General features: G+C 56.0%; 1 protein-coding gene across 8 annotated transcripts in view; it reads left to right on the top strand.

Annotated features, from left to right (window-relative positions):
• Positions 1 to 27,551, top strand: part of Iqsec1 (IQ motif and Sec7 domain ArfGEF 1) — a 304,194-nt gene that overhangs the window by 148,616 nt on the left and 128,027 nt on the right. For 2 of the 8 annotated variants that reach the window (XM_074044547.1, XM_074044544.1), the window contains exon 1: positions 12,278 to 12,632. The exons of the other annotated variants lie outside the window; for them this stretch is intronic. In XM_074044547.1, the coding sequence (XP_073900648.1) occupies positions 12,610 to 12,632 (23 nt within the window). In that variant the 5' untranslated portion in view covers positions 12,278 to 12,609. Of the gene's footprint in view, positions 1 to 12,277; positions 12,633 to 27,551 lie in introns of those variants that run through there. 8 annotated transcript variants of the gene reach the window in all.

Raw genomic sequence — 27,551 nt, 5'->3', positions numbered from 1 at the left:
GTTTCTCAGTGCAGTGTCACATCACCCTAGCTTTGTCTTCATTCTCTGGCAGGTTTGCTGTACAGGGACAAGATGGCCCCAGACCTCCATGCTCAGCCACTGAGTCCAACAACCCGGCCAGGTGGGCGGAAACTCCTCTCCTTGTGGACAGGAGCTGGGAAGGGGGCACTCCAGCGGGGTGGGGGCGGTGCAGGGCTAGCCAGTCTGTCCTGGTAGTCCTTGTGCTGGGCCTGAGTGGAGCCACCACGCAGTGGCTGTGGACCCCACGCACGGACCCTTGTCCTGGGCTTCCTGTGCACCCGAGTGCTGCTCGAGGTAGCCAGGCGGGGCAGAGTCCCAGGGAGTGACTTCCCCACTGTGGCACCTTGAGCCTGGGGGAAGGAGGCAGCCCCATGCCTTCCAGCAGCCCCACGCCTGCCCAATCCCTGGGTTGAAGCCCTCGTCCCCGCCGCAGGAAGGAGTACAGCTCAGCCTGAGGGGGCTTCGGGTGGTCCCCCCTGGTGTGGGAGGGCGTGGGCTCGGGAGTGCAGCAGGCAGGGCAGGAATCCATGCTTCAGGTCCCCTCTGTCCCTGAGCCCAGGAGTCTTGTCAAGAGTGGGGCGGAGAATGGCCACAGGACAGTGTTGTGTATTACCACCTCTGGGCCAGCTGCGTGTCGTTTATTACCTGGCTTTGCTAAAATAATCCCAGGGTCTGAGACACTGCCCAGCAGCCAGGGCAGAGATAGGAGCTGAGGACTGGAAGTGACAGGTGCTCCTGGAGCCAGAAGGAGACATTTATGAGCAACCGGGGTGGGGGAAGGAGTCAGCTATGGGAAGGGGGATCTGCCCTAGGCCTGAGGAAGTTCTCTGCTTTGGGGATGGAAAGAGAGCCAGCCTGGAGCCAAGTGACAGGGACCCAGCGTTGGGACTTGGGCTCTGTGTCCTAGCAAGAGCGCTGGGCTAGCAGGCAGGCCCCGATGAGACTCTTTTGGAGCGTAAGGGGCAGACAGCATCTGAGCTAGAAGAGAGGGGCAGGCCCGGCAGCCAGGGCCACGGCCTGGCCATGGGAGAGGGAGGGGTAGAGTGGGGTGGCTGGGGAAGGAGTCAGATGGATTGGGTGTCTGCTTTCCCTGGGCCCAGCCTTGGGGTTTCGCAGACGCTTTGCCAGACATGGTCGCGGCTAAGCACTGCCCTCTGCTGGAATACCTGAGCATTACATACACTCCCCAGCGGAGCCGAGCAAGAATTTGCTGAAAATTTAGGAACAATCCCAGACCTCAGTGCTGGCAGAGCACTCTGGGTCTTCTGTCCTTTTCCTACTTGACCCTGGCTAGCTGCTTTAGCCTAGAGATGGGTCCCCTTCCTTTGGAGGCCATCTGTCTGTGTTCACTGCACAGCGCTGTTTTGACCCCAGATCTGCTCTTGGCCTCCTTCTGGTCTCTGTCCTCCTCTGCACCTTAGAACAGCCTGGGGACCTGGGGCTACTTGCTGACACCCCCCCACCACCACCACCACTACACACACAGAAGCCCTGTTCACCCTGACCCGACCCAGGCTGCCCCCTGCCTGCCCTTCTTCCATGGGTAGCCCCGGACTTCACAGAAGACCCCCAGAAGGCCCTGCAGCCTAGCTCCCACAGAACACGTGGCTGTCTCAGGATATCCCTGCAGATGTCCCAGGACATCAGCTTGTCCCCTACCTGCCTACCTGTGTCTCTGCAGCAGAGCTGCTGCCCCTCTCCTTGCCCTGGGGCAGACAGAGGCAGAGGATGGAGCTGGTTATGGTAGTGGCCACAATGAAGAGGGACTGGCAACTGGGCCAGAGAGGCCATGGGCTTCCAGGATTTTCCATGGCCTAGCCCTGCTTCTGTAGTAACTGCAAAGGAAGGTGTTGTCAGTGGGTGGGGAGACAAGGAGGAAAGGAAAGGACAGAGAAGGCAAGACAGGAGAAGTAGGGCCAGGAACAGTCATTCCTCAGTGTCTGCAGGGTTTGGTTCCAGAACCCCCTCTGGGTCAAGCCCCACCCCGCCGCCCGTGCACTTTACACCATCTCTAGACGACTTACAGCACTTAACGCTATGTCGGTGCTGTGGAAACGGTCACTACACTGTGTGGTTTGGGGAATAAAGACAAGAAAAAAGCCTACATATTCAGTAGGGACACAGTTTGTTTTTTTGTTTATTTGTTTCTGGTTGGCTGAAGCCAGGAGCCTGAACCTACAAAGGCCCATCACACTTGAGAAGCAGGGCCAGGGGCGTTGTCTTGGACCCCGTGCATTCCTTCATCAGGTGTCTTGTGAGTGTACCAGGATGGTGTGGGCCCCAGGCCATGGCAGCGAACACACCAGACAACCCGCCAGCTCCACCAAGTGGAGACAGACCAGGAAACAGACTGTCATTGAACTAGGCAGGGTTTTTAAGAGAACAATTCGGTGGCTTTGAGCAGATAGTGCTGAGTGGCACAAGTGCTGTCACAGTCAACTTGAGAACATTTCATCACCATACACGAACGCCACGCTCCTTCCCACCGGGTCCCGGCAGCCGCTGTCTGCTTTCTGTCCATCTGGATTTGCCAGATCAGGAATTTCATGTAAATGGAATCAGACAGGCTTTGTCCCTGTGACCGGCTTCTAGGTTTTCAAGGCCCATCCACACAGTGGCATGAATCAGAACCTCTTCTTTTTGTGTGTGTTTTTTAGTGTTTATTAGTTGTACAGAGGGTTTTGATGGAATTTACCCCCTCTAGTCCTTTCTCACTGCCCCCTTCTGTGGCCCAGGGGTCCGTGGTGTGGACCAAGCACACTTTCTATCTGTTCAGTCACCCTCAGGCACTGGGTAGCTTCCTGCTGTGGACACTTGGGTTCCACTCTGGGGCTCTGCAGAGTTCTCTGGTGACAAATGCTAAAGGGACAAGGCCAGATGGGGCTTGGCAGTGTGTGGGCCGCAGTGAGGAAGGGACCCTGAGCCAGGCCTGAGCAGCCTTCCCTTCCCTTCATGGTTGCCCAGCCACAGCCAGCCTCACCATCGCAGCGTGAGCTCCCGGTGACCAACGGGTCAGATACAGAAGGTGATATCCAGTGAGAAACAAACCGACTGAGGTGCCATGAAGCCCAGGGGTGGAGGAAGAGAGGAGAAGGAGGGCCACGGAGCAGCTGGGTCACGTCAGACAGGATGACAGCTGGTGCTTCTTCAGGGAATACATCCAAGGCAAGGGATCTGATTTTCCATTTGGGGTGGTAAGAGAGGTCCCCTTTCAAATGCACTCACACTGAGCCATGCAGACCCTCTTCGGGAAAGCATGCTTTGGATGGTGTCTGGTGGCGAAGGCACTGGCACAAGAAATGGCATCCTGGCTGTTGAGGTTCTGAGTGAACAGGCGCTGTCCCTGGGCTGCAGATGGTGACGTCACTTACAGAGGGAGATGGCCTTGGGGGCGGCTGCTTGCAGGCCCCTCCTGCACCTGGGCTCTGTTCATGGAGAGCCCCTTTCCTGACTTTGCTGTCTCTTCTTCCTGGTGGGAAATTTGGGAGCTCCCTGGCACATCTGGGGAAATTTCCAGATGCAAATATGCCTGTCTGCCCCATCCACAAACTACAGCAAGTAAGATGCAACTACTGGACCTGTGATTAGTGCAGGTGCAGACGTAGACCTCCAGAAAAAGTCTGTGCATCTGGGGTGGGGGGTCTTACCAAGCCATAAAAGGGCAAGGCCTGTGAAAATAATGAGCGTCCATAGGCAGACTCACGTCTCACTAAAGCAGCAGGCTCCACCTCTGTCACACACATGTGTGCAGGGGATGTGTGACGTTGCTCAGGGGTGAATACCCCCTGGGAGTCTGCTGTGCCAGTGACCAAGGCGAGCCAGGTATGTCATCCACATTACAGAGTAGGAGCAGGAGGACCAGAGAGGTTGTCATCTGCCCAGCGTCACACAGCAAGTGGTTGGCAAAGCTAGCATTTGAACTGGGTCATCGATTCTCCATGGCTTTTACTGTTGCCACATGCTCTCTTAGTAACAGAGGGGGCCAAGGCCCTGGGGCTCTGTGAAGGTGGTCTCTGCCTTGGCTCCTGCTGTGTCCGTGGGAGACAGCACAGGCACAGGGATCCCTTCTCCCCATGAAATGTTGATGGTCAGTCCCTAGGGGGGTCACTGAGCACTCACACATTATGGGGCACTGGGGGTATCCCCAAGGGACTCCCAGTGGGGGAGATAGCGGTTTATTAGTAAACAGGTGCATAAAGAGATGCAGTCCTTCCTTGAGCTGATGTCCGGGGAGACGCTGTCCAGGGGTGATGGGAGAAAGAGCATCCCTGGGGTGGGAAATTGGCTGCCAAGGCCCTGGGGCTGGGAGGAGCTAGGCAGCAAGAGTGCCGCCAGGCCTATGGAGCTGGAGAGGTCTGGCTGGGGCAAAGACGGGGTCTGCAGGACAGGGCCTGGGCGCAGGGTGGGGACTTGAGGTGGCACATGCTCAGATCTTGGATGTGGACATGTCTTTCTGACTGGGGGTGGGTGGTGTGGGGCCCCAGAGGGAGGCAAAGGGAGGCCAGTGTAGGGGCCAGGCTTTGTTGCAGAGGTGCTGGGAGCCCGGGCCATGCAGGGTGGTCAACAGCACCCAGGCACTGGACTGTGAGAGACCTCGCCCGACCTCAGCACTCCACCCTGTCCCCAACCATGTCCTGAAGGCACTAAGGAAGACACTTAGCTGCCCTTTTAGGGGGCAGGAAGATGGGGGATGATGCTGGAGGAGCCCAGCAGCGTGTGTGTGTGCACATGTGTGTGTGTGTGACATTATCAGCATTCTGTGGTGTCACCAAATGTCATTGCCATTGCAGTCCATTCCCTTATTGCCCTCATCTTTGAGAGATTTGCCCATGGTCACCCAGCTAGTGACAGAGCTGGGGTCCACCCTCCAGGGAGCACATGCTAAGCCAGGGCTGCTGCCGCACACAGCTCCGAGGGACGGCCCGTCATAGGCGAAGGGAACTGTACCCTCCCCTGGGGGTGCTGAGCACCTGGCCTGGGGCACCTGCTCCGTGCGGTGCTTACAACAGCCCTCTAGGAGACAGGAAAGCAAGGCCCAGGGAGTGCAGACCTGCCCAAGGCCGCTGAGCCAGGCTCCATACCACAGCCCACGGCCCACGGCTGCCCTGCACGATCCTCGTCCTCTTCCTGACAGAGTCAGTTCATGGTGTCTTGAGTAAGTTTTAGGTGGCCGAAGGCATTTTGTAATAATATATTTTACATTATTATAGTTGAGTCTGCTGTAGTTTCTTTAACCTTCTTTCCCTTTCCTTCCTTCCTTCCTTCCTCCCTCCCTGCCTGCCTCCCTCCCTCCTTCTTTCCTTCCACCCTTTTTCTTCCTTCCTTTTCCTTCCTTCCCTCCTTCTCCTCTCCCCTCCCTTCCCTTCCTTCTGCTGGGGATGGAACCCAAGGTATTTGGAGCCCATGCTGCAGAAAATTTGAAAAAATAAAGAAAAAAAAACAAACCAGGAGATAAAATTAAGCAGTAATTCCACCATGGAAGAGGCCAACTGTTAACAGTGATGTGTCTTCTAGAGGCTTCTCTTATGACTTACTGTCACATTATGTTCATACTAAGTATATACTTTGACAACTTGCCTGTGTTTTTTTAACTAACATTCGTGAACATCATTGCCAGACTTTTTACGTTCCTGCAGAGGCATTTCTGCCAGCCCCCAACCCTGGATACTCACCTTGACACGGGTGTAGCCTTTCGACTTGTTCACTGCTGTGTAGACGGTGCTGGGGCAGACGGCTGTGAGCAGAAGGCTTTGCCCCTACTTTGGATTATTTTTGCTGGGAATGTTCTTCTGTTGTCAGATCTCCAGGGAGGAGGGGCAGGGCCTGTGTCACTGTGGCAGGAGGGGACAGATGGCAAATCCCAGGAAAGGCCCATGGGGCTGGGAGCCAGCCAGTCTCACTTGCTCAGGGCCACAGCCATTACAAGGCATGGGAGGGACAGCTGTGGGCAAGGGCACCCTGGGATTCTTCCCAGGGCTCTAGAGACTTCTTCCCCACCTGTCTCCTTGGCTCCAAAGTCCTTGTCCCCAGGACTCTGCCCCACCTCCCTCCCACCCCTCACACTCTCCCCACCTTCTCCCAGAGCAAAGCCTCCAGCCAGACCCTCCAGCCAGACCCTCAGGCCTCCTGGACACTTCCTGGGGCTTTGACACTCCCCAACACACCCAAAAGCAGCAGCTCCCTCCCCTTCCACCCTCCCCTCTGCTGGGTTCCCACAAAGATAAACGGTACCACATCCATCCAGCTGCCCATGACGGGAACCTGAGCATTGCCCTGTCACTGCCTTTCTCTCCCTCCTACCCCTCCCCACCCCACCTCACCTCTGCCCCATCCCCTCACTCCTGCAGGCCTCCTCCCTCCAGTGAAGGTGCCAGCCTCTCTTTGGGTTTGGGTTTCTGGCCTCTAATCTCCCCCTCCAACACATCCTCATGAAGGGATCTATTTAATTACAAACTGTACATGTCACACCTCTGCTCAGACACCTCCTGTGGCTCCCTATTCTCTCACAATGAAGCCTAAGCTCCCGGTAAATTGAGTCTCTTTTCTGTTTCTTCTCACCTCTAAGCCATTGCACATGCTGTTCCACCTTCAAGAACACCTTTCCACGTGCCATCTGCCCAACAAGCAACCATCCCTCCTTGGGGACTTCACCTCCTGTCTGCAGGGGGCTCACCCCTCCTTCCCAGGAGCCCGAGCATTGTTGACAGTAAATGCCTCCGTGGACACAGTCGCACTATTGTAACCACAGTACGGCAGCCTCCCCGCTTACCTGCAGTCAACTGTGGACGGGAAATATTAAACGGAGAATTGCGGCGGCGATTCCTGTTTTAACTTGTGCTCCCAGTGGTATGACAAGTCACTAAGCTTGCTCTATTTGATGACTACTTCCTGGTGTTGCTCTCTTCCTGTGGCCAATTTATAAGCTAACTGTTGCCATAGTTATGTATGATTTGTGGGGCTTGGCACTACCTGCAGTTTCAGGCATGGGGAAGAGGGTCTTGGAAGTCATCCAAGGATAAAGGCAGCAGAATGCCCACTCAGACTGGCTTAAATAAAATAGCAGGCTTCAGGCATGGCTTGCTCCAGGTGTCCAGTGATGGCGGAGCCCTTAGTCCCCCTTCTGCTATGTCTGTGTCTTCCTTCAGATTGGTCTCCTTCTCAACAGGACTGTCTCTTCACAGGACCCCATGGAAAGCACGGCTCTTATCTCTCTGGTTTAATAAGCTCAAGGTCAGTTTGGGAGTTTCTTTTTCAGAGGCCAGCAAACATCTGGGCCTGCCTCTTGAGGCCCAGAGTGAGTCCCAGGCCTATTCTTGGCTCCATTGGAGCCCCAGGGCTTGAGGGAGAGGGGAGTGTGCCAGGAGGAATAAGGGCAGGCAGGCAGGAAGCAGGGCCAGCTATCTACCACAGGGCTCTGCCTGTCCCATCCTCCAGGCAGGGGATGTGACCTTTGCTCACCTGTGGACCCCTACTGCCCAGACTGGGCTGGCCGAGGAGGACAGAGTGTCGGTGCTCTCTGTGCTGTGGGTCACTTGAGGCTTAGGGTCTGGGAGGCAGGCTGGGATGGCCCACATTCACCTGTCCTCGCTCTTGTCGGTCTGTCCCGCCCAGCCTGAGCTCCTGCAGGTGTGTCTGTGGGTGCTGTCACTGACCTCAGCAAGTTCTGTGTACCAGGGTCATCCTTGGCCCCTCAGCAGCAAGCCTTGCACCATGGCAAGCAGGGGCTGATGGCAGCTCTCATGGTCCCAGAGTACTGGTGACCAGCACTCCAAAATAGCATCCTGAAGCAGCCTTCACTGCAAGGCTGTCCCCGGCGGAGGGGAATGGGGCTGACCTCCCAGGCAGGGGAAGGGCACCTCAGGGAAGCTCGGCGCCTCACAGAAGTGCAGAAGGAAGATCTTTGCCCTGGGCAGCTCCCTCCTTCCTCAGCTGCCTGCAGTGAGGGAGGCCTTGGGGTGCTCTCCTGCACCCACAGCCCTGCCTCGAAGGCCTGTGATTTGGAACCACAGCAGGTCACAGCCTGTGGTTCAGAGTCCACGTCTGCCTTGCAGACTTAGTGCTGAGTGCGGAAACAGTGGCAGAAAATCACAGCCATGTGATTCCACTTATGTAAAGTGTCAAGACGTGCACGGTGTTTATGCAGTGTGAGGGCAGCACCTGCTCACGTGACAGAGCTGCGTGGGAACGACTCGTCACAGTGAACTCAGGAATTTGCCATGGGGCCGGGAGCCAGGTTGGCAAGGGGACAAGACAGAAGCCGTGACCCAAGGCTTCAGCACAGTCCTGTGTTCCGTTTCTTGTCCTGGGGGGCAGGTACATCAAGTTCACAGTGCTCATCTTTACACCAAATACATCTTTTGGCAGATTTTAAATCTTTAAAAATTTTTCGTAATATGGTACCGCTTTGAGGTTCCACGTATATGCATATATTTGCACCTACACAAATGCATAGGAAAGTACTGGAAGGACACACTGCAGATGACAGCAGTCACCTCTGCAGAGATGGGTGAGGTGGGTAAGATTTGGGGGAGTCACAAGGGGGACTTTATTTTGATTAAGGAACATAAATGGCCATGTTATTTGTGCAATTCAAATTTTATTTCTTTTTCTCTTCCTTCTGGGGTTTGAACTCAGTGCTTGTTCTTGCTAGGCAGGCCCTATAGCACCTGAGTCTTGCCCCATTTTTGCTTTTCTTATTTTTCACATAGGATCTCTCTTTTTTTGGGTGGGGGATGGGGCTGGCCTGGCCTGATCCTTCTTCCTGTGCCTCCCTGGTAGCTAGGATCACATATGCTTATTGGCTCACACTCAGCTTATTGGTTGAGATGGGGGGGGGGTTTCTCCATAATTTTTAGTCCAGCCTGTCCTCAAACCTCAATCCTTCCAATCTCCACCTCCTGAGTAGCTGGGATTACAGGCATGGACCACCAGTCCCAGTTCTCAGATTTAAAATGTAAAACTTCAGCCAAAAGAAAATAAAATGCCAAGACTTGAAGGATTTGTGGTTCTGACATTTAGCAGGTAGAATGCCGAGAGCTCCCCAGTTCTACAATTGGAGGGCTGTCACCTGAAGGGCAGTTGCAGGGGTATGTGTGTGGGTGGCGGGGGAGGTGTGCCCTTTGGCCCCGTGTGAGGAAGGCCCATTCCTCCATCCCGCACCTCTGTGGCTTCCGCCTAGAAGGCCCACAAGCCTTGCAGATCTGTTGACCGCATTCCAACCTTCTCTGTCCTCTTCCTTCCCAAGTGATGCTGTGCTCCTGCTTTGGGGACAGATGGCCGCAAGTTGCAGGAATGAGCCTCTCCACATGAATGGGCTGTCAGTCTGCAGGTTGGAATTTTCCAGTCAGGGAAGGGGGAGTTCTGGATGCAAAGTGTTTCCCAAGCCACCCCCGGCAGCTGTTTCTCCTTCCAGTTCTCAGGGATGGGGGGAGGGAATTTCCAGAAACCCCAGGACTTGTGCCCCGGTCCCCAGCCTGCAGAAGTGGATGGGTGGGTAGCTAACACGGTCTACATCCAGGGATGGGGGCAGCAGCTCTTCTGGCTGCCCCTCCTCCCACCTATGGTGTCTGATTACAGCTGAGGAAGCCAGGGAAGCCAGGGTCCTGTCCACAGTCCTGTAGTCACCTCCCGACTGTGTAGCCCTGGACCCTCTCTTGCCGTCAGGAACCATGGCCAGGCTGTTGGTCTAAGCAACCTGGCCCTCTTGTGGTGTGGTTCCAGCTGCTCTGCACTTGCGGGTAGCCCTGTGGCCCAAACTTCCCTGACCTCTGTCACTTCCTGAATGGAGGAACCTGTGGGATCTCAGGTCAGAGACCCAGCTGGGACCCCAGCCTCATGATTTTTGACCCTGTGCTCAGCAGCTACCATGTGTGGTGCACAGGACTCAGTGAAAGCCCACGGTCTTGATGGTCTCTGAATGCTGTGGCAGGGTCTTCGCCATCTGTCCTACTTGGAAACAGCAGTGTAACACAGAGGAAAATTGTACCTGTGTTTGTGGGAAGGAAGCCCCTCTTTGCTGAGGCCAGAGTGCAGCCTTGGTAAGCACCTGGTGGGGTGTGTGTGGTGGGGGGGGGGTCTCTTGGCTCTGCTGCTGCTCTGTGGTGCAGCCCTCTAAGTGGGAGGGAGACCTGCTTCCCAGGGTACCTCTGAGACTCACTCAGATAACAAGCCTCCTGATGCCCTGGCTGTGTTCTGGTGTTGCTGTTAATTTTTGTTTGTTTTTTGCAGTACTGGGGTTTGAACTCAGGGCCTACCTCTTGAGCCACTTTACCATCCCTTTATTGTGATGGGTTTTCTTGGGATAGGGTCTCATAAACTATTTGCCTGGTCTGGCTTTGAATCACGATCCTCCTCATCTCTGCTTCCTGAGTACCTAGGATTACAGGGGTGAGCCACCAGCACCTGGCTGTTGATATTAAAATCTTGTGCAACGCAGTGAGAAAAGAGGTGAGGCGAGCTCTGCCGTGTGTTTAAGCCCAGAGAAATATGAATTATTCCTATGACAGTGTTCTTCTCTGAGGGAAGCCCGCAGTACAGGAGCGCTGGTCATTTCTAGAGTCGCCTGAGCAGTTCTGCTCGATGCCCTGCACCTTGGCCAGCCAGCTGCCTCAGCAATAACCTCCATAAGAGGACAGGGAGCCAGAAGAGTGAGGTCCCAGCACGCCCCCCCATGCCCCTCTTTACTGTGCAACTTCAGGCAAGTTGCACACCTTCTCTGAGGAATGAAATTCAAGGATGCAGTATCACTTCTTCTCCAACTTCAGTGAGTCCAAGAGTCCAGAAAGAATAGAAAGTGAAGGGAGCCAGCCTCGCAGCTGCCAAGCACGCTGGGGCTTTCATGCTCTCTCTTCCTCCTTCTCTCATGTGCCCCCCTCCCCAGTCAGCTTTGCAAGGGGTGAAGAGCTCGGACCTGCAGCCAGATACTCTGTCTGTGCTGCCTGCTAGCTGTGGACTTGGGTCCGTTGCTGAGCCCCTGGCTGAGTGGGTTGTAGTGGGAAGGCATTCAGACTGATTAGAAAAGCATCAGATGAGAAGAGAGGCCCAGAGTCAGAGAAAGTGAATGTGGGAGAAGAGGATGGGTGTGAATTTCTCACCACCTCCCTATGCTTCACCATGCCAGCCACACTGACTGCCTCAGCCCCTCTCAAATCCACCCAGCTTCTTCTGCCTCAGGGCCTTGACACTTGTTCTCCTTTCTGCCTGGACCATCTTCCTTTACGCAGGTCTCAGTCTATTGAGCCCTCTTGGGCAGGTCTTCGCTGACAACCTCTCCCTCCTCCACTATGGAGAAGCTGCCCCAGAGACCAGGGGCATCCCTCCTCTTCCTCTCCCCTCCCTCCTTCCTGCTTCTTCTGCTCTACATGCATCCTGATTCTGCTACCAAGCAAAATGAAACATTTGCTTACTTGCCTCTTTCCTCGCTCCCTTAGGATGTACACCAGATAAGGGCAGATGGATAATTAGTATGCCTGTCCACCACTGTGTTGCTAGTGCAAAGGTATGCCTGGCCCATGGGAGGTTCTCAGAAGGTGAGGAAGGGAGGGAGGGAGGAAAAAGGCGAAGGAAAGAAAAGAAGGAAGGAAGGAAGACCACAGCTAGAACAGAAACTGTTCCCAGCCCCTTTAGGTCATGACTGGCAGACTGCTGTGCCATCTGTTATGCTGCTACTGGGAATAGTCAGCCTCCTGGGACCTTGCAACACAGCTGTTGCGATCCCATTTTACAGCAGCACAATCGGGACTCCCAGGAGACTCCTGGCTTGCCAAGGTCTCATGGCCCTGAAGTGGCAGAGCCAGTCTTGGCTTCGGCCTGACTCCAGGGCTCAGGCTCCAAGCACTCAAGTGGCGCCTGTGTTTCCGTGCCAAAGGCAGAGAAGCCACCCTGGAAAGCAGTGTCATCATTGCACACCCTGGGCGGGGAATGCATTTTAGCAACAGATTTCCAGGTTTCCAGCACAGGCCAGGAAGGGACCCGCGCAGCCTCAACTCCCCGGGGCGGCGCCGCGCCGGGCCAGCGACTTCGCAGCGAGAGCGCCGCGGGGCGGCCGCGCCTGAGGCTGCAGTTGTCATGGCGACGCGCGCCTCCGCGATTGGTCCGGCGCGGCCGCACTACGTTGCTCCTGGGGCGGGGGGCGGGGAGGGGTGGGGGGGGAGGCTCCTGCGCTCCCGCCCCTTCTCCGGATGCTGCGAGAGCAAACCCCGCGCAGACACCCCCAGCCCTCCCCTCCCCTCCCTCTCCCCGCACCCCGCCACCCCGGATGTGCGAGAGGGAAAAATTCTGAGATCCCAGGTAGCTGCGAGTCCGACGCCTCCGCCCAATCTGGCGACCATGGTGACTCGATGTCTTAGCAGGCTCCTGGGCAAGTGAGCCCTGCGTGCCAAGGACCCCTCCGGACTCCGCTGCTGGGACCCTCCCTCTGCTCCGCCCCAGCCTCTCTGGATGAGCCCGCCACCCCCGGCAATGTGACTGCCCTTCGATTTCATTTTATTCCCTTCCACATTGCGCGTGGGCATCCTGCTCGTCCGCTTAACCACGTTGAACATCCCCAGCGAGATTGGGAGAGAGAGAGAGAAGCCGGACTGAGACAGGATGGCCTGCAGAAGACGCTATTTGTGAGTATATGTGACAGGTTTATGCCTGAAGCCAAGGCCAGAGGGGCCACAGCTGAGCTTGAAGCTGGAGTAAGGGGCTCAGTGGGGCGGATTGTTGTGCAGGTGGTGTGCAGAGGGAGCTGGCCATCCTGCAGTGAGGCCAGCGTCTGTCCCCTGCAGCAGAGATGTTGGTGGTGGTGACGATGAGAAAAACGCTATTAGTCAGCAAGTCTTCACCAGGTTATGAAATTCCCTGGCTCTGAGGCAGGTACCCCCACCGTGTACAGGGTCCCCAGACCCACGGCTACCGATTTGACTTTTGGCATACCCCATAGCATGCCCTTCGGGGGATGCCCATGACACAGACTCCGGACATGCCGATGGAGGGTTGACAGCAGGCTGAGGCAGTGACAGGAAGCCCTCTCTTCCATGGACAGGTGAAGGTCCTGTACAGGGAGACAGCAGTGTCCAACTGTGGCGCCCAGGTGTTCTGTGGGACAGCGGCAGAGCGTCTGTCTTCTGGGCCTAATGCCAGCGGCAGAGGCTGTTAAAGGCTGCACAGAGCGGTGACATCACAGACTGGGGTATTTATGGAAATGAAGCCCTGCTTGGTTAAGTCAGACTTCCCAGGGGCAGTGGCAAATGCCAGTTTCTTTCCTAGCTCTCTGGGGCTCTGCCCTGTTCCCTCCTAAGGCATACGAGGCTATGGCAGCTAAGGCCCAGCTGCAGTTCTCCACCTGCCCCAGGATACTCACCCAGTGCTCGGGGATGTTTGGGTCAGCTCTGTGACCGCAGACCTTGTGAGGTTAGAGAGCAAGGCCGGATTCTCTTGGGTGGGGCTTGGCCCCCAGAGCTAGAAGAGGGAGGCCTGGAGCAGCATGTGGGAGTGTCACCCGGAGGGTACACCAGCCCCCGCGTGTGCAGCCCCACTAAGCCGCAGCGCCTCCTCCTCTGTCCTTCCAGGGGCGGCTCTCATGCTAATGAGCTCGAAGGAAAGTAAACACAGTCTTGTGGCTGTGTCAGCAGTCAGATGGGCCCCGCAGGAGCCCCAGGATCATGTGACCATGGCCATGGCCTCTGTCTGCTGTGTACTGCGATGCTTACTTGCTATTTTGGTGGAAAAACCCGCAGGTTGGTTTGTTGGTGTGCGCCAAAATGGCCCGAGTTCTCACTCCCTTTGTCAAGGCCTGGCTGAATTTTTGGAAACATATTAACTCCTTCCCTTGTGGGAACTTTGTCACCATCTCTGGAAGGAGGCCCTCCTGGGCTGCTGTCTTCTACCTGCCACACCTTTGCCTGGGTCCTGGAGCCTGGAAGATGCTCAAAAAATTCGCACTTTCAGAGGGTGTTAACCACTGGGGATGGGGAGGATGCCATTATGTGACAACCTACTTGGAGAGCAGCCGGACCTGTATCTTGTCTCTAGTGCTTGGCAATGGATTCTCCCCAGGGCCTTGTCCAAGCAGGCATAAGGACTCCATTGTAGAGAAGGGGAAACTGAGGCTCAGCTAGTCTCCTGAGACTTTGGTAGGTTCCAGCTGGGTAGTGGGATTTTAGCCCGAGCTCCATACTGGGATCTCTTGAGCAGCATTAAAAACTCCTGTCCTGGGTCCCACTGCCAGGAACTCAGGATCGGGGGCTGGGGGCTGCAGAAGTTCAGTGTGGGTGATGCACCGTGGATGAGCTGCTCGCTGCAGCTGCATTGCCTACCCAATAGATGGCCATTTTGCTGGGAGCACTGTGGCTTCCTGGGGAAGCCTGATTTAATCTGTGGGGTGCAGAAACCTGGATTTGAACCACGGCTGGTGGCATGTTGCTGTTGTGTGAACTTAGCCTAGCTCGCTGTTTGCCTGGGAGAGGGGCCGGGCCTATTGGGGCTCAGATGCCCTGCATCCCTTCCCCATGATCTCTTCACCCTTCTCCAGCTCTCAGGCCCCACAGTCTGGGTGCTGTGACATCCCGGCCATCCCCACCTCCACCTCCTCCTACAGGCTGCCCCCGAGGTGTTGGTACCAGAGTTCCCAAACAGCCTGGCAGGGAAGGCTGGAGCAGAGCCACTGCCTTGTCCTTGTCAAAGGTTGTTGCAGCTCTGAGCAGGCCTTCCTGTGGCCGCCCACCAGAACCATGGCAGACCCAGCCCCCGGCCTCCCAGTGCTGGCTTCTCCAGGCTCACCGTTCCTAGGGTCTACAGTGGCCCAGTGAGGATCGCTTGGCTAACATTTGTGGCAGCGGGAACATTGGAGCCAGGTTTGCAGTGATGGGGACTTCAGAGTACCCTGTGCCAGCTGCTACCAAGTGTAGATTTCTGATCGCATTTCACAGAGTGGGAAACTGAGGCATCGCGAGGGAAGGAACTGGACCAGGGTCACGAAGCAGTTTTCTGCTGTACACTTGGCAGTGTTGCCCCTCCCCCAAACGGTACACCTGAGACCTAGACAGACTCTCGGCCTAGAGGAGCTGTCCCAGAGGGTCCACCCCACTCCTGCCCCACCTTCTGTCCATCGTGTTCCCCTCTGTCCTCTGGGCGCCTGGTGGGGGCTGCAGGGGTGTTACAGAGTCTGGATTCTGTCATTGAGAGGGGGGGACCTGGCTGGAGCTCATTCACCCATGAAGGTGACCTGGCAAATGTGATACAGGCTGGTAATGACAGCGGAAGATTTATTAATCAGATGCGGGCAATCATGGGGCCTCCAAGAATCAGGTCCTTGACCCAGCTTGCTGAAATCGACAGCTTAATTAACAGATCTCAATGATGCTATTAGTGAATAGTGTGAAGGTGGGCCCCCTCCACAGCGGCGGCATCATCGCTGCATGAAGCAGTGACCACGGGGACCTCTGTCTCTGCACACATCACACCCTGAGGCTCGAACTCAGGATAGCCACTGGGGGGGCTTGCAGAGTGTCTGAGACAAGGCCTGCTTGGCAGAGCTGAGCAAGGTGCTGTCCCTTCTTCCCTCCCACACCTGCGCATCCCTCCGCCTCCCTCCACTCGTTCAGTGTCTGGAACTGCCGGTGCTCTTTTCCTCCCTGGGGCTTGGTTCCGCTCATTGGGCTTAAAGTTGTGGACCTCATCCTGACGTCCCCTGCCCTGCCGCTGGGGTTTGGCCTGTTAGATGGTCTGCTTTGCTGCTGGAATGTCACCTGCAGCAGGCAGAGGCTGACAGTGGGTCAGCTGCAGCCTGGCACCTGGGAAGCACCAGGCCCGTCATCTGTGCTCAGGAAATCTGTGTCCAGTGAAGGAAGGAATTCTGAATGGAGGGCCATGCGCTGTGCTAAGTGGGGTGCAGAGCTGAAAAGACAATAGTTTCTGCCTTTCTGGGAGCCAGCAGGATGAGGAGAGACAGGTGTGAATGGGCAACACCAGTACAAAGTGTCAAGGGCCAGGACATACAGAGGACCCAGACCCAGGAATGGTCACTACAGCTGCCTGCAGTCTGGAGACAGGGCCTGGGCATTTGCCAGGTGGTCAGGGAGGAAAGGGGCAAGTCTCCGGATGTCAGGCCCCTCCCCTAGGTAAAGTGTTTCCCAGGCATCAGCTGTTATGGGGGAGGAAGGGGCTTGTCCCAGGACAAATACATCCATCACAAAACACTTTCCCGTGCTGACTCCTGTGCCCTGGAGCTGTCCTGTGGAGAGGGACTCTGTCCTGACTTCCCTTATTCCAGGAACTTCAGGGTCACATGACCACTAACAGGAGAGCCGGGATTGGACCCTGGGTGTGAATGACTTCCAGATGCCCAGGAATCATGGCTTAGAAAGTACCATGAGCCAGGCGCGGTGCCACACACACACCTGTCATCCAGCACTCAGGAGGCTGAGGCAGGAGAATGGAGAGTTACAGGCCAGCCTGGGTTGCTCAGCAAGACCCTGTTTCAAAAAAACCACAGTTTCTGAGGAGGAGCAGGACCTGATGCCTGACTCCAGAACCCAGCCTCTCTGCCTTTAAGGAAAGGACTGTCTGACTCCCTGTATCAGCTATACAGAACAAAGGGAAGGGAGGCATAGCAGGGGCTTCCCAGGCGCTGCTGTCAGCTTTTCCCAAGTAACTAGAGTGGTTGGGGCCTTGGCCTCTTCCTCTATGCAACAGCTGATGCTCCATCTTCTGGGGATCACCCAACATCAGTCATCAGCAAGGACCAAAGTGACCAGGCCCACCCTCACCTCTCTCTTGCTGATGCCCTGTGTCCCACAGGATTTGGGGCCCTGCTGGCTTCCTGGTGCTGGCTGTCAACCTGCTCACTAAGAATGACAGCAAAGTGCCTTCTCTCCTGAGCCCACAGCTCTGACAGCTGGCTCTGTCGTCAGCCCGTTTTTCAGGGAGGCGGCTTGCTCAGGGTCATGGCCTGGAGCTGTGGGCTCCAGACCCCTCTTCACCAGCCCCATCTTCCTGTCCATCTGCCTGTCCTGGAGGGAGGAGTGGGTAGGTCCCAGTTGCTCAGCAGGAGGGATGGGAGGGTTGCAACAGCCAGAGGGCAGCCAGGAGGCCACAGGTGATGAGAACACTGGCTGCTTGCCTCAGAGCAAATTCCAGAACTTCTGGCCACGAGGGTCTGTCCCCTCCCAGGCACGCTGTGTCTAGACCTAACCTACAGGGCTGTGGCAGCTCCTGCTGCCACACTACCACCCCAGCCCTGTCCTTGGGGCTGAGGGTACCTGGTGTGGCAGTGGCCAGAGCCCAGCCCTGGGCCTGTATCCAGATGTCTTGTCACCATCAGTGAGGCCTTAGGATGCATTGTGGCAGTGCTGACACAGTTGTCCCTGGCTGACTCCAGGCCCTGCTGCCGTCCTGCTGCCTGCCCTTCCCAGCCTCACCTGCAGCTGGCTGTGGTTCTCATCCTCCCTCCTCCGCAAAGGATGCTCCCCTGATGCCTTGTGTCCTCAGGTTCCTGCCAGTCTGAGAAGATGAAAACCTGCCACCTGTCCGGCGGCCTCACAGAGCAGAAGGAACCCCCAGCCCGGTTCGCTGTGTGACATTGAGCAGGTTTCTTGCCTTCCCTGGCCCGTGACCTCAGCGTGAAGCCAGAACTGCAGGGACGGTGTTCCCTTGTTCCCAATGTTCTGGAACACACAGGAGGCTGGGTGGAGAGAGGGACTTGTGGCTGCTAGAAGTCACTCTGATACTCTGGCTTATTCACACAGTCCTGTCCTATCTTCTGCTTTTGAGGGCAATGAGGTCAAGCTTGCTCATTCATTCACTCAGTCCACCATACTCACTGGACAGCCAGTCTTTGCATCAGGCCTGGGGGAGCTGCCACGGTCAGTGGGCCAGGACAGCCCTCTGTGTGTGGCCCTGACAGTGTAGGAAGGGAAGGGACTCAGAGAGCAAAGCCAAGGAGCCCTTGGGGAAGTTGGGAGGTCTCTGGGGGTGGGTGCCCGGAAGTGGTGCTGACCCTTCCCACACTGTCTGCAGCCTGCTCTCCTGTGTCTGCTCTAATACCCAGCACCACCCCAGTCTATAAAACTGCTCCCCCCACCATGCTGTGCTCCCCTCAGCCCTCCAGTACAAACCATGCCTCTTCCTCCACTCCCAAGTCCCCTGTGGCCCCAGGACAGACCCCTCCCTTGTTGCCAGCCTCCTGCAAGGCCCTGCCACTATCTCCTGGCATCCCTGCAAAGCACCAATGACCCTTTGTGTAACTGTGACACAAAACACATAAGAGTTCCTATCACAACCACAGTCACAGTGCTGTGCAGCCATCACCACCATCTGTCTTGAGGTCTCTTCTACCCAAACTGAAATGCTGTCCCACTGAAACTCTGTTCACATTAAACACCAGCTCTCCAGATCCTCTGCAGCCCCTGACACCCACCATGCTGACTTCCTGTCAGAGAGACTTCCTATCTCTCTGAACTGACTGCTCTAGGGACCTCATATGAGTACAGTCACACAGCCTTTGTCCTTTTGTGTCTGGCTGACTTCACTTAACATCACCTCCTCAAGGCTCATCTGTGTTGTAGCCTGTGTCAGCATTTCCTTTCTTTTTTATGGTTGAATAATATTCCATTATTTGCACCGGCTACATGTTGTTTATCCATTTATCTATCAGTGGGCTCTGGGTTGTTTCAATCTCTCAGCTGTGTGATAACGCTGTGAACTTGGGTGCGTGGATAACCCATCAGCACCTACCTTCAGCTGGTCTGTGTCTAGACCCACTAGACCCAGAAGTGGAAGGACTGAGGGTGTGCCTCTAGTTGTGGCCTGGCAAACAGACGGGCCCTGAGTTCAAATCACAGTGTCAATCCTGCCATCCCCCAAAAAGAAGTGGAATTGCTGGTCCAGACAGTAGTTCTGATGCATTTTTTAGAGTCACCACGCTGCTCCCACAGGGCTGCACCATTTTCCATTCCCACCAGCCATGCATGAGGGGTCCAGGTTCCCTACATCCTGGCCGAGGCTTGTCATGTCCTGTTTGTTTTGTAACGGTCACCCTAGTGGTGTGAACACTGCACTCAGTGCTGATTTCTGCCTTCTTGAATGAAGCCAGGTGTAAGGGTGAAGGTGAGCTGACAAAGACAGATGCTTCTGTTTTTGTTGTAGCCGAGAGGCGGTGCATCCATGTGGGCACTGGGAATTCGGCCCTCGGTGCACAGGCCACAGCTGCATACGGGTTCTCTGGTCCTTTTAGGGTTTCTGGGCCTTGCACAGGGGCCTCAGCCAGGAAACAGAGCACAGCACAGTGCTGCTGTCTGGTCTCTGCCCTGCGCATCTGGGCTGGAGTCAATGGAAGGCTTCTTTGGAGGACATGGTGTCTGGCAAGCCCCTGAGGGAGGTCATGATCTCCCTCCAGAGGAGGCGCTGCCTGAGGCTTGCAGTGGGGCCCATGGCTGCATCTCCTCCAGGCAGGAGGAAGGAGGTGAGCCGGACTGTCCTCCAGCATGCCAACATCAACACCGTCACCAGGCCTGTGGGTCTCGGCCCACCCTCGTGGCCTTGGCTTCGTCTTCATCCATGTGTGTTCTATCACACAGTTATCGGCAGCTGTTCAGTAGCAGGCCTGGCTGAATGCTGGCTAACAGTCCCTGCTACAGGCCCCAGACAGAGGGTCCATGCTGGGTGGTCCAGGGAAGTGAGCAGCCTGCAGTGGCAGGCCAGCCCTACACCCATGGCTTCTGATGGTTCAGCAGACATTCCTGGAGTGAACAATCCTAGATGTCCAGCTGGGGAACCTTACTCTCTTTCACCTTATAAACCACAACATGGGCTGGGGGTATGGCTCAGTGGAGGAGCACACGGCTCTCTACCACTGGGTGGTTTAATCCCCAGCACACAAAAAAAAATAAAAATGCAAAGCTGGGTTCCTGTGGTTCATGCCTGTAATCCTAGCTACTTGAGAGGCCTAGCCACTTGGTTTGAGGCCAGTCTGAGCAAATAGCTGAAGACCCCATCTCCAAGATAACCAGAGCAAACTGGACTGGAGGTGTGGCTCAAGTGGTAGAGCGCCTGCTTTGCAAGTGTGAAGCCCTGAGTTCAAACCCCAGTCCCACCAGAAAAAAAAAAAGCAGAAAGTCAGCATGCTATAATTTCATGCCGGTGCAGAGGCCTGTGCCTGTAGTCCCAGCGTTGCGGAAGGCTGCAGCAGATTACTTGAGCTCAGGAGTTTGAGGCCAGCCTGGGCGACATAGCGATTCCCAAAGAGAGAGAGAACAGACCACCAGATGCGACTTGAGTATACACCGAGTTTTCCAGGCGTACAAATGTTCCGGCAGTCGAGGGAAGACCAGACTTAGATGTGCTCGGAGCTCTGCCAAGGGCAGTCACCCAGGGTATCCTGTCACTGAGGGCAGCGGCCCTCATGGGACCAGAGCTGCAGCAGGCAGACGACTGACTTTCTCCTTGTGCCTTGTGCCCTAGGGGACAGGCTGGCCCACGTGGACAGGCCAAACCGCCGGGTGTTGCGGTGTAGGTCATTCCCTCTCTCTCGCCGAGGTACTCAGGCGGTGTCTGCCCACGTGGACCACACACCCGGGAGCATCACTTCAGAACAGAGAAGGGGCCGTGCGAAGTTTCGGGTGGAGAGAGGGGCATTGGATGAGGGATCTCTGTGTGGTGGGGCTATGGGGTGCAGTCTGCTTTCGTGTGCACAGGTTCTGCACCCTGAAAGTGTTTGGAAAAAACACTTCTAGAAAGTTCCAAAAAAGCCCCGTGCCGAGCACCATGGTGAACTCCCACAAGCACAGTGACGTGTGACCGGGGCCCCATTCTCTCAGCACGCACTGTTGAGCGCTGCTCACCTCCTGTCTCCTTCCTGTTCTGTTCGGCCCACGATGGGTGCAGCTGTTCTGAACACAGGCCCGACTTTTCCACACCGTTACTCAGGAAACAACACGGTGCGCCCGCTATTTACCCAGCATTTGCATTGCTTTGGGTATGCTAAGTGATCTAGAGATGATTTAAAGTCTACAGGGCTGGCATGGTGGCACACACCTGTGGTCCCAGCTACTGCAGAGGCCAAGGTGGTAGGACTGTGGTCTGAGACTAGCCGGGGCAAAGTTAGCTCAAGACCCTGTCTGAAAAACAAATAACAAACTAAAAAGCAAAAGGACTGGGGTGTGGCTCAAGAGGTAAGTAAGTACAAAACCCTGAGTTCAATCCCTATTACCACCTTAAAGTACACACACACACACTCAGGAAGCCAGGTATGGTGGCGCATACCTGTAATCCCAGGAGGATGGTGAGTTTGAGGCCAGCCTGAGCTGTGAAGTAAGACCGTGTCTCAAAAAACAAAACAAGAGAAAACGTCTATGGGAGGATGTGGATAAGTTCTATGGAAATACAACACCCTGTGTATACGGGGCTTAACACGGTGGTTTCTGGTGTCTGCGGGGGTCCTGCAACCAAATCCATGGATACCAAGGGACGATTGTTCCTGGTCCCATGCCTCCACTGCCTGCCCATCTGTCTCCCCTCTTTTCTTCTTGCCTTTCCTTCTGGCTCCCCAGCCTGACTACACCTGCCAACACCTTCTGTGGCTACTGTGGAAGCAGGGTCAGGCCATGGAAGGTTCTGGGAGCACAGAGTGGGGGGCCCCATGCTGCTGCTGCAGAAAAGTCCAGCTCTTGCTGTGCTATGACCTGGTCCCTGTGGCCTCTCTGGCCCAGTCCCCTGCCCCTGATCACTGTGGTTACTGTCACTACCAGGCCACCAACAGCCTCCGTCTGCCCCAGGGCAAGGAGAGGGGTGGCAGTTCTGCCATAGAGACCCAGGCAAGTAGGGGACAAACAGGTACCCTGGGATGTCTGCAGGGATATCCTGAGACAGCCACATGCTCTGTGGGGCCTCCCTGGTCTTCTCTGTGGTGAGAAGAGAGCACCCAGAATTTAGGATTCCCAGGGCTTCTGGGACCAGTTTCTCATGGGTAACAGTGGACAGCTAGGCCTTGACCCTGGCAGTCCTGGGCGTGCCCAGGTGTGCATCACGTGTGCAGACTCATAGCTCTGAGCACGAATGGGGACTGTAAGATGGCAGATGTCCAGGGTCGGACCTGGTGGCTTCACTTTCCAGTATCTACCATGTTACCTAATTGGGGGAAAATAGGGAATGTGTGGATGGGGGTGCTTTGTATTCTTTCTTCACAACTGCAAGTGAATCTAAAATGATCTCAAAATAACAAATTTAAGTTTTTAGGGTTTTGGTGCTGGGGATCACCCCCAGGGCCTTGGCACATGCTAACCACAGCTCCACCTCAGAGCCCCCAACCCTAGCAAATTAAGCTTTCAAAAGCTGGGGTCAGGGATGGGTCTGATAGGTTGAGAACCCTGATGACTGTGGAGGGAAGACAGCCAGGACCTCCCAGTCTCGGTCCCTTCAGTTGGGTCTGTGGTCACCTCCCTGAGAGCTGAGACCCTTGACCCTTTCTCCTCAGGGATTAACCCCACCAGGAGCACTGGGACCAGGCCCCTACCCTCTAGGTAGCAGAGCTCCTTTGGAGATCAGTGGTTTGACTGTCCCTTGGCTATCTTGACTTTGGGACCCTACTTTACCAGCAGCCATGGACAGCAGCTGGCTGTCAGACAGGGTCTTGTCCACTCTCTCCAGAGACCCTTCAGAACCAGCCCAGCCCCAGCCCAGGGGCTCCTCTCACATGGCCCTCCCTGAGCTCCTGGGCCTAGCTGACGACCGCCACGGCTCCCCTCTGCTCAGAGCCCCATGTACCAGTGACAACTCTCCCCTAACCCTCCTCTGCCACTGCTGCCACAGCAGGCGGCGGGGACAGAGGCAAACTCAGGCTACCAATGACATCCTGCACCCAAAACCCAGAGGTTACGGGAAACAGACCTCTGGATGGTTTTTGACATTCTGCGAATTGGTTTTCGGCAAATTGACTTGTCACAGGCAAGGTGGGTGAGGAGGGGCAGGATTGAGACTGTGACAGGATCTGGGGACCTCAAAGCCAGGCTGGGCTCTGTGGACGCACAGCAGCCTAAGGCCCCAGTCTTCCCTCCTCTGTTTGACACCGCTTCCTGAGGATGCACTGGGACCCCTGGCCTGAGTGCCACCTCCGAGGGACGAGGGCCCAGGAGAGTGTCCCCACAGCTCAGCTGGCAGCCCATCTCAGTGTGGCTAATCGGCTCCTGCAGCTTTGCTCCCTGTCTCAACGGCCCCAGTGTCTGCTGGGAATGGAACGGGCGAAGCAAAGCGTTTGAAATCAAGAGACATCCCCGAGTCTCTTGATTGACCTCAGTTTCTTACCATTTCCAGGGCTTCAGAATGACAGGGCCATCTAGGGGGCTCCCTAAGACCAGGTTAGGGGAGTAATCAGGGCCTCTTCCTTACCTCCAAGTAGCTGCTCAGCCCATATCTGCTGCCCAGTGGCTGTGTGACTCAGGGCAGACCTCTTAACCTCTCTGAACCTCTTTCCTGTTATGTAAAATGAGTATGAGAATTGCAGCTTTGTAGGGTACCCATGAGACCCGGTGAGGTAGGAGAGCCTTCTGTGGCTCTTTTACCTATAAATGTCATTCTTTGTTTTTCTTTTCTTTTTTTTTTTTTTTTTGTGGTGGTACTGGGGTTTGAACTCAGTCCTTATGCTTGCTAGGTGAACACTCTATCACTTGAGCCACTCCACCAACCATAAGTGTCATTCTTGTCCTCTTCCCCTTCCTCCCTTGCACCCGTCCTCACAGAGGTGAGCCACATCCATCAGGAGTCTTGGGACCTCAGTGGCAGAACCACAAGTCAAAAGGGTTTCCCACAGTTACTGTCAGGGGACAGACTGTGACCTGGCTTTGGTGTGACCCGGACGCTTTCGTGACCCTTTCCTGCCCAGTCTGACCTGCGATGTGCTCCCACATGGAGGTTCCCGTGAAGAGGCGCCAGTCCTCGGCACTTCAGTCCCACGGGTTAGGCCTGAACTCATGGCCAAGACTGAGATTGCAGGTGCTCAAGGGCCAGCCTCGGCCACCCAGCCATGCCTGGGTCTGAACACATAGACAGCCCAACCTGAAGGCTCAAATCTAGGTGCGGGGTTTGGGGGTTGAGGAGGGTGGAGACAGGGCACTGGATTTGCTCAGAGTTGGAGGCAAGCTGGGTTGGTTATGGGGAATGTCTGGACCAAGTTGGTAGCCTCAACTCAGCAGTGGGCAGAGGCCAAGGGCTAACCTAGCCACCATGCAAACGCCTGGGAGCCAGACCTTGCACCCCCACCTGGTCTCCGGGGCCCTGTGGATGGGGTGGGCTGGGCTGCAGGAGCTGGGAAAGGCCCAGGACTCCGATGCCCTGGACCCAGCCGCTCCCCATCTGCCCAACACTGCTGCAACTTCCTCTTGCTTTGTCGTGGGGACCAACAAACGAGAATGCTACTTCTTGCTGTCTCACCCTCCCTGTTTTCACAGTGGTGTCACAACAAAAACTCCACCTGGGCCGCTGTTGTTGTCCATGAGGACAGGTCATTTATTCCAGCCAGCTTCAAATCTTCCTCCTCAGCACCTCAGGGACGGAACCCTCCCCGCCTTGCTAAGGCTCCATGGGGAGGAAGAACATGGGGAGGAGGCAGCACGCCCAGCTGGGGCTGCCTGTTCCTGTCTGCATCTGTAAAATGCCATTCCTGGTTCTCAGGCAAGAACACTTTTTATTTTTTTGGCTGTACTGGGGCTTGAACTAAGGACTTTGTGCTTGCTAGGCAAGTGCTCTGCCAATTGAGCCATGCCCCAGCTCTTTTTGCTTTCAGGTTATTTTTTAGATAGGGTTTCATGTTTTCACCAAGGCTGGCCTGGTTTGCAATCCACCTACCTATGGCCCTACATAGTTGGGACCACAAGCATGCATCACCACACTTGGTTGATTTGTTGAGATGGGATTTCACTAACTTTTTGTCTATCCTTCCCATCTCTGCTTCCCAAGAAGCTGGAATTGCAGGCATGAGTTACCTTGCCTGGACAAGCAAGATCCCTTTCTCATGGAGGGTGAAGCCACTGACCGCCTGGGTTCTGTAGCTGGAATTGACATCCCTGTGCATGTGCGCCGTATATCCCAGTGTGCAGAGTGCCCAGGTAGGAGGCCATTGCGAACCTCAAGAACCCCCCAGGTGCTGAGAGGGCCCCGGCAAGCAGAAGCTTTGACTGCAGTGCCCCTTTCAGGAGCACGGCCTCTGTCTCCACACTGCCCTTCACCCCCCCCAGCAACAGGCTGCAAATCTTCTAACCCTGAGCCCTTGGGGCAGGGCGGGTGCTAGGGGCACCCCTGCCTGCCTGGCAGCTTTCAGAGGCTGGCTTTGGGTGCGGCCTTGCTGCCCTCCTGCTCTGTTCCTTGAATGTGCCCTTGGGTTTGCCAGCAGCCTTGGGCAGGTGGCCCATCCAGGAGATGTAGGATCAGTAACCCCTGGGTGGGGAGCCAGGGTGTGGGATCAGGCTCACAGACAGCGGAGGCTAGAGACATGGGCCTCCACTGACATCCAGCCCCAACTGGGTCATGTGCGAGGCTCGTTCCCGCCCTCAGGAGTGTTCTCCTCCTTCCCCACCCTGACCTTGGTCCCCTCCTTCCAGCCACACTTGCCTGCATTCTTGTCCAATGTGCACGGCTCGTTCTGCTTCCAGGCCTTTGCCCCTTTAGTTTTGCTGCCTTGATTGTCCACAGGGGCCAACCTGATTCTGAGGCCCGTCCTGAGCCTCTCCTTGACCCAGGCTTCAAGTCATACCCACAGTGGCCTCGAGTCACACCCACAGTGACCTCACATACCCACTTAGTCCCCAGGCTTGGGCTCCATCTTCCTCTCAGACTGTGGCTCCCAAAAGGAAGCCCTTGCTGTCCATAATTGCCACTGACATCCAGGCCTCTGGGCCTCTGCTCTGTGCCACAAATATCTCTGGAACAACCGTCGGTACCACCTGAGAGCCCTGGTGCTCCCCGCAGAGGGCGCATGGAGCCTGGCATCCAGTCGGTGTGCAGTATGTGTACATTGAGTAATGCAGGATGTACCTCGGGTCTTCTTCGCCTGGGCCTTGTTCTCTTTCCGTCTTACCTCATCCAAGGGGCACCCATGCCAGGCCTGGGCTGGGGGGTGGGGATTGCTGGGAGCAGCCACAGGTAGTCTCATGGACAGCCAAAGCACTGTTGGACCACAGGGAACCAGGAGCCCACTGAGATTCAGCCCAAGGCAGGGCACAGTGAAGGGAGAGGGAGCTCAAAGGCCTTGTAGACTGTGATGCCCAGGGGTCTGGCTTGGGGACACAGATAGGTGGCAGTATTGTCACTGAGATGCCCTCCCTGGGGTGGGAGAGTTAGACTTGGGACAGCGACCTCGTTGGCACCAAAGGGTGAAGGGAGCACAGAGTCTGGGTCCCGGGCCAGGCAGGGTGGGGGCTGTCCCTTCCTCCTCTGGCTCCCTCACCACTGTCTGCAGCCACCAGTCTGCTGGGGGCAGAGGTTACCCAGGGCCTCTGTCAGGGCCTCTACCATCTGCCAGGAGAAAGCGCCGCCTCCCCGGCACAGAGCAGACATGGGAACAGAGCCTGCTGCCGTGGCATCTTGTGTCCTGAAATAGAGGCCCCCATAGGCTGGCAGCCTCAGGCTAGGCCTCTGCCTCTCCTTTTCTCCCTCTTGTGCCTGGGACAGACTTGGGCTAGAGCTCCCCGTTTCTCTGGGGATGGGTACTTCCTTCCCTGGACAGAGCTGGCCAGCCAGGAGAAGGTGCCTCTTCCTCACAGTGCTGGGCTGGCCTCCTGCGGCCACTGTTGGGCCTGCACACTGGACACACCTGTCCTCCCTTCTTCACCCCTTTCAAACCATGAGAACGTGTCAGCTGGTTAAGACTTGAGTCTTTAAATGTGTGCGTTGCTGGATTTGGCTGAGTCGGGCTGTTTCCCTAGGGACCCTGGAGATGCATGCTTGTCTCAGGAAATGTCGTCTGGATTAGAGGTCAGCCTTGGGCTGGCTGGGGATGATGGGGGACCTGGAGAAGAGGACAGGGGACAGAGCCCTATAGGCCTAGGCTGGGAGCTGGGCTGGGTGGCTTTCTTACTCACTGAGAGGCTTCTTTGAGCCTCAGTTTCCTCATCTGTAAATGGAATTCAACAACTCTGGCTCCCCCACTGGCTTGAGGATTAAATGGATCCATGTCAGCTCCCAAAGGTCTGATGGCTGGTGTGAGGAGGCTGAAGGCCAGCAAGACCCTCCCAAAGCCAGGTAGGCCCAGCAGGTCAGGTTTGCAGCTTTGCCCTGTAGCTGGGTGGGGCTGGAGGATTCTGTAGGGAGTCAGGGGACTGAGCTTCAGGGGTTGTGGGGATGGCGCCTTCTGGACGGAGGTGTCTCTCAGCTCCTCATCATTGAATTGGGCCCAGAATGACATGGTTGTCCCAGGCACAGGACCCAAGGCCACTGGGGCATAAGTCCGGCCAGGGTCTGAGTTGTATGGCACAAGTCCAGGAGGTGCCAACTTTCCCCAGACCCTAGACGCCCTCAGCTGCTGCATTCGGTGGGGGTCACTGGAAGGGGATGGAGTCTCG

This window comes from Castor canadensis, chromosome 10 (genome assembly GCF_047511655.1).
Source record: "Castor canadensis chromosome 10, mCasCan1.hap1v2, whole genome shotgun sequence".
Lineage (NCBI taxonomy): Eukaryota > Metazoa > Chordata > Mammalia > Rodentia > Castoridae > Castor > Castor canadensis.
Note: the sequence above shows the minus strand (reverse complement) of the source record. Positions and strands in the feature narration are given on the sequence as shown.